This window comes from Symphalangus syndactylus, chromosome 2 (assembly GCF_028878055.3).
Source record: "Symphalangus syndactylus isolate Jambi chromosome 2, NHGRI_mSymSyn1-v2.1_pri, whole genome shotgun sequence".
In the NCBI taxonomy this organism is placed as follows: Eukaryota; Metazoa; Chordata; class Mammalia; order Primates; family Hylobatidae; genus Symphalangus; species Symphalangus syndactylus.
Window position 1 is genome coordinate 72,164,806 of NC_072424.2, and position 7,201 is coordinate 72,172,006.

A 7,201-nucleotide genomic window follows, 5' to 3' on the forward strand; every position below is an offset into this window, starting at 1 on the left:
TTCATTTTTATTTTTTGACTCAGCAGTCCTTGTTTAAACACTTCAGTTGGCTCTGACAGAGATGAAACTTGGGCTTTGAAGAACACTTCATACTCTTGTGAAGAATTAATGAATAAAATCACTTACTGCATAGTGGATACTTGTAAAGGAATTATGACACCAAGTTTTAGACCATGTAATTTATGGATATATACTAAAATAGCAAATCAAGGGAATCCTAAAGGTATAATCCACAATAGTTGCTATGGGGATTCCAAGGAAAAAGACATTTCACCATTTGAAATATAGAGTTACATGGAACAGGCATTAAATAATACATTTTTTAAATTAAAAACATCTTAATTTGGAAAGTATTATAGGATTCAAATTAGATCAACGTTATTCTAATAATGACAAGTCAGAAGCAACACAACTAGGACAGGAACAAAATTAAGGAATATTAAAAAATAGACAAATTCAACTAACAACAGAAATATATATATATTATATGATACTTATATTCTGTATTATTAAGATATATTTTGTATATATATATGTGTATATATATATATATATTTTTTGAGACAGAGACTCTTTCACCTAGGCTGGAGTGCAGTGGTGTGATCTCCGCTCACTGCAACCTCCAACCCGCAGGATCAAGTGATTCTTGTGCCTCACCCTCCTCAGTAGCTGGGACTACAGGTGTGCGCCACCACACCCAGCTATTTTTTTTTTTATTTTTATCTTTGGTAGAGACGGGGTTTCACTATGTTGGCCAGGCTGATCTCAAACTCTTGACATCAAGTGATCCACCTGCCTTGGCCTCACAAAGTGCTTGGATTATTGGCATGAGCCTCCACATCCAGTCAGAATATATATTTTACATATATAAAACATATGTATATATCTATAAAATTTTGGCTTTATTAAATGTAATCAAACAAATACAGCAAGAGCAATAAAGGGAAAACATAGCAAAATTACCCTGCAAATTGGAAAGAATTATATACATATAGCTAAAGGGAAATTATGGAAAAATTATTTCAAGTGATAAAAATAATGTAAATTGTTAAGACAACATATGGAATACTATGCAGCCATAAAAAAGAATGAATTCATGTCCTTGGCAGGGACATGGATGAAGGTGGAAACCATCACTCTCAGTAAACTAATACAAGAACAGAAAACCAAATGCCGCATGTTCTCACTCATAAGTGGGAGTTGAACAATGAGAACACATGGACACAGGGAGGGGACTATGACACACTGGGTCCTGTCAGGGGGTGGGGAGAGATAGCATTAGGAGAAATACCTAATGATGGGGTGACATGTGCAGCAAACCACCATGGCATGTGTATACCTATGTAACAAACCTGCACATTCTGCAAATGTATCCCAGAACTTAAAGTATAAAAAAAGTAAGACAACATAGTTAAAGAAACTATTTTGTTAAAGTTATGCATAATAATGCAAGTTGAGACAATTTTAATGACTGACTTTACACCTGCTAATCTAACACAATTCATTAACTCTGTTTTGCCAGACTATGTAAAAGTATGCATATGTTTAGATTTGTTAATGGGTTGTGAGTTTGGTTATTCTGGAGACTAAACAGACAATATATAATAAAGATTATGAAATACTTTGAAAAAACGGTATAGAAATGCTCTCTGGTCAATTATTTGAAAATATATACCAATAAAACATCCTAAAATATAAAAAGCTGGTCATAGGCATTCATAATATTGAAAAAAGAAACCCTTCTAGAGGCCTTCTGTGTAGTCAACATCATGGTAAAAGAAAAATGAGGCCAGGCGCAGTGGCTTACGCCTGTAATCCCAGCACTTTGGGAGGCCGAGGCAGGCGGATCACGAGGTCAGGAGATGGAGACCATCCTGGCTAACACGGTGAAACCCCGTCTCAACTAAAAATACAAAAAATTAGCCAGGCGAGGTGGCGGGCGCCTGTAGTCCCAGCTACTCAGGAGGCTGAGGCAGGAGAATGGAGTGAATCCGGGAGGCGCGGCCTGCAGTGAGCCGAGATCGTGCCACTGCACTCCAGCCTGGGTGACAGAGCGAGACTCAATCTCAAAAAAAAAGAAAGAAAAGAAAGAAGAAAGAAAGAAGAAAGAAAAAGAAAGAAAGAAAGAAGAAAGAAAGAAAGAAAGAAAGAAAGAAAGAAAGAATAAATTCAGTTGGTAGAATGTAATATAGCCATTAAATCAGTTAATATATTTTTAGAATAAAATATTCTCTTGAAGCAGAATTGATATATTGATGTAACACATCCAAAAATTACAACTACTTAAGATCACTAGTTACACGATTTATCCTTTTTTCACTATTAATATTTAATGTTTGGCAAATAATTTAAAGTACGTTGGAATTATTTTAAATTGTGTATAATAACATGTAAGGTGTTTTAGAAAAATTAAACTCTATTTATACAACACTGTTTTACAATTCCAACTGAATAATACTGATTAAGACTTAACTGTGTGATACCTGGCTTAGTGTTTTCTTCCTGATATTAGAGCTAGATTTAGGGCTACAGGATTGATTGCTTCAGGTGATTTATTAATTTAGTAAAGCAATTAGCTTGTTGATTGTTTTCATTGAATCAATTAATTGTTGGAAAAATTAACCAAATTCATTTAATTGTTTACTGACATAGCCCTAATCATCTTAACTTTCTTTCTTTGTTTTCCAAATGAGAAATTGGATCTTAGCCACAGAAATCATGTGAGGATATAGCAACAGGAAAAGGAAAGGTACTTTTAGCTCCGCTGATATTGTCTGTGGTTAGCTCCTGAGCTATAATGAATTAAAAATTAATAAACACTTAACAATGTTCATCACATTTCTGCTATGACAAAAGCATGACACTTCATTCTTAGCTGAAAAAGACAGCACAATTTCAGGTATAAGAGTAACCAAATCTCAGAAAGTGTTTCAATTGCTACATATCATGAATACCAGAGTCTCTAATTATTCCATTTGCAATATGTAAAGTTGCTTTGCTCATGATAGCAAATAACAGTTTGGCAAGAACAATCCAGTAATTGGTATCTCTGAGTGAAAAATTAGTTTTCTGTACACTTTACAAAAACGTCTGCCTGAATTAAAGAAATATTTCTAGAACCAAATATCCTACAAGGCTATCAACGGATGAAGCTCTCCTACTATACTTGTAACATTATTGTTCTCAATATTAAAATATATGAGAGAGAAACAGACGTTACCAAAACAACAGAAAACATCTATATCTCTATATTTCTATTTTTCTCTATAAATTCTGTCTCGTAAGGGTGGTGTGATTTTTCAAATGGCATTAATTCTATTAGCATTCGTTGGGTTGTGATGCAAAAATTTGGGAAATATTTATGACTCCCATAGTGTAGACCCAAAGTTATCAGTGGTGACTAATACAGTCAAGAATATCACTGATGCTAAGGTACAAATTGCCCATGTTTTCCTCTTCAGTTCTCAAAAGAGAACATTTTAAGCTTCAGAAGCATGAATGAAGCAGGCATGGGAATTGGAAGTCTTTTGTGTTACTAGTTAACGTAACTATTCCTTTGTACAGTGCAGGATTTGGGAAGAAAAACCTTAATAAGAAGTTTTTGTCTAAACCATTGAAACAGGTATCATCAGTTCTTAGTGACAGTTGTTATATTTAAGAATCCAAACAAATAGACAAAATTGGTGTCTGCCTTGTTATCCCCAAAATAATTGAGGTCTTCTCCTGATAGGATACACTTCCTATATCCTCATAAACTTTATGGGTTTTGGGTCAAAGCTGAAATCAGTAATAAAAAACCCATGTAGTTCAACTATCGTTGCTAGAAAAGAGAATATGAAAATAATCTTGACTTGGTTGATAATGTCATAGTGTGTAAAAAAATCATAGGTGAGTGGGTGGGGCAATCACTGAAGTCCTTTCATATTATTCATATTACTGACCTCATGCTTTTTGAAGAAGGGACTGGATCCCAATTTTAATACCAAATGAACTACACTGAGCTGAGATAGGGATGACGGGAGGTAGGCCAATGTTAGCTCCATTTGAAAATGAAGTAAATGTTTGGAATTTCAAATGTGCCGTCTTTAGGTGTTTCTCAAAAATTGTAACTGGAAATTATTGCAGATAATTCCCATGTGATAATTTTGTTATTAGTTCACATAAGTAGACTACAAAAAGCTGTTAATATTGTTTTTAATGGCATGCATTTTCTTAACAAACATTTGGAAAACCATTCCACATGCATGGTGCAAATGTTTTGGTATACATATAGAATTTGAAGCCTCTTACACTAACTCTTGTGTTCACATGTTGAAAATTCCTCCTGCATATCTTTAGTAAGGAAGAATTTTGCAAAATAATGCTAATTTGAAGTGTCCATTCATCACAAGTTTTTCTCCGAAGAGAATTTTAAAGATTGTTTTGTTAAGCACGAATATAACATTCAAATTAAAAGACTTTATTAAATAATGAACAGGTGATGATATTCAAACACGGAGATCATATTGGAGAGGAGTGTGGTGCCCTGCATTATGAATAGGTGGGAGAATGGGAGTCCAGCATATAACTAAAAAGTGAGAATGTAAAACTAGGAAGGCTTTAGCTATTATCACAGCATGGGGGCTAGGAAAGCTCATGGTTTTGAAGCACAAAAGTAAAATTTTGGAAGGAAGGCCTAAGGTAAAATTTTTGAAGTGTACCTCTGTATATAATCTTGTAAATTCTCTATCCATGTCCCTCTGAAGTCTTTGGTGTATTGCTTATAGATTCTTTGGGTAGAAGAGAATTCTATCATATAAACGATCCAGTTTGGCAAGAGCAAAAAAAAAAAAAAAAAAAAAAAAAAAAGGCTTTCCCTAGAAACATGTCATCTAGGAATGACACCAGATATGACCGAGTGGAGGCTTTTCATATTCTTCTCTTTTACTGCTTAGTTCTGAGAGTGAATACCATGATTGATATTCATAGAAAGCACTGTACACTGTAATTGATAACCTTCATGAATCTTTTTGCTTTTTGCTCTTTTGGGGATGGGTTAAATGAGAACAAACATTTCAAAGCCTTAAAGATTTCAAATAAAAGTAAAGGACTTTCTTTCTTGAAGAGGGTCTCATGGAAATTCAGTATTTTTAGGCTAGACATGATAAATAAAATAACAATCTAACATGATCAAGATTTATAAGTTTTAATTTAAGGTAAACGCCTCTGTTGTAATATGTAATAATGCAAGGTAATTATATCTAATATGAATAAAATATACAAGTATATAGACATAAATTATTATTTAAACAAGAGTACCTCATTTTGCAGACATACTTGATCATGGGTGAATATGCAACTTTCCTGTTCTAATCTCATTTTTTAGGAGAAAAATTTGTTATTCACAAAGTTTTTTATTTGGAAAACAGAATGATTTTTGATAGATGTAGTCCTACATTAGATTGTGTTTGTTATGAGATTTATTCAAGAGATGATCTTTTTTAACACATTGTCAAGTAGCACTGTGAAGAGCAAGAAACAGGCTTGTATTTACCAGAAACATTTTGTCTCACCAGAAATGTAGATTGATATTGGAACCAAACAGAAAGAGGATCTTAGAAAGAGAGCCATTGATCAGTATAGCGCTGTGGAAATCGAAAGAGTTCCTAAAGTCTTGTTGAAATAATCCTAATGAATGAAAATCATTTGGGAAAGAGTAAAATGGTGTTCTCTTTCATAAAGCAATATTGCCTCTTGGCCAGTGTTTCGCAAGGAACAGCGTGTATCAGGAATACTTGGGAGAGCTTTAAATGTAGTTGTTCAATTTCTATTCTGGAAAAGCTGATTCAAAAGGTCTAGGGTTAGCAGGCAGGTGGTGGGCAGAATGTATAAGAGGACACTACTAGAGGCTTCTAAGATGATGGCCATGCCATTTCTCCTCCAAATTAGGAATTTTGATTGCTCTGGGCCTCAATCAGTAGTTCTTGGAGAGAATGGGCTAGCTGGCTGATTCATCATTCAAAACTAAAGGTAGCAACAGCTAAAATAAAGTGTCAGAATGTTTTTCGCTTTTAAGAGAAGTATCTACCTGCCTCCATCTCTCTCTGGTTCTGAGGCAGGTGGCCGGCATTCACAAGAAGGTGGCCCGGACCATCGGCATTTCTGTGGATCCGAGGAGGCGGAACAAGTCCACGGAGTCCCTGCAGGCCAACGTGCAGCGGCTGAAGGACTACCGCTCCAAACTCATCCTCTTCCCCAGGAAGACCTCGGCCCCCAAGAAGGGAGACAGTTCTCAGGCTGAAGAACTGAAACTGGCCACCCAGCTGACAGGACCAGTCATGCCCATCCGGAATGTCTATAAGAGGGAGAAAGCTCGAGTCATCACCGAGGAGGAGAAGAATTTCAAAGCCTTCGCTAGTCTCCGCATGGCCCGTGCCAACGCCGGGCTTTTCGGCATACGGGCAAAAAGAGCCAAGTAAGCCGCAGAGCAGGATGTTGAAAAGAAAAAATAAAGCCCTCCTGGGGACTTGGAATTAAATAAATAAATAAATAAATAAATAAATAAAGTAAAGAATCTCAGAGATTATGCTTTGAGGCCTTAAATTATAAGGTGCTTTCCCCAATCCCTACCCTATTTCTTTATAAAGTTGGTTGCATTAAATGTCTGACACACTAAAAACTACATGTTTTCCAGAATTTTGGCTTGAATTTCATCCAAGAAATTATAAAGACAGTAAGATAGAGACAACTTGTTTCACCAAAACCAGTTTTTTAAACATATGTTATATTAACATATGTAATAAGTAATTACATAGGTAAAATATATGTTATAACATGTGTAACAAATTTTTACAAATGTTCTATTAACTTCCAGAATGTCTTGCACCCAAAAGCAAAAGAGGTGCCACCTGGTACAAATCACAAGACTTGTAATCCTCAGCCATACTATTATTGGTGCTCCATTGAGTAATCTGATCTCAATATGTAGTAATTACTGTCTTTTCATAGAAGAGGCAATGGGTTGTACAAAAAAGGACATATAACGCAGAAGCAAAAGGTCAAGATTTTAATCTCATCCATGTGTCTCTTCTTTATGAGTCTCAAAACTGTGTCTCGAAATCTTTCAGCTCTACTTTAGTCATTTATAAAGTTTATTAAAATATACGCCTCACCTATTGATGAAATTATGTGTTCCAAAAAATAATGGATTTAAGTAGAATAC

The 7,201-nt window shown here is 35.1% G+C and overlaps 1 protein-coding gene across 1 annotated transcript; it reads left to right on the top strand.

Moving 5' to 3' along the window:
* Positions 1 to 4,864: 4,864 nt before the first annotated feature.
* On the top strand, positions 4,865 to 6,535 carry LOC129462196 (large ribosomal subunit protein eL13-like). The gene is made up of 2 exons (XM_063624391.1): positions 4,865 to 4,983; positions 6,056 to 6,535. Exons 1-2 carry the CDS (start codon positions 4,865 to 4,867, stop codon positions 6,456 to 6,458), a joined length of 522 nt encoding a protein of 173 aa, XP_063480461.1. The 3' UTR covers positions 6,459 to 6,535.
* The last annotated feature ends 666 nt before the right edge of the window (positions 6,536 to 7,201 follow it).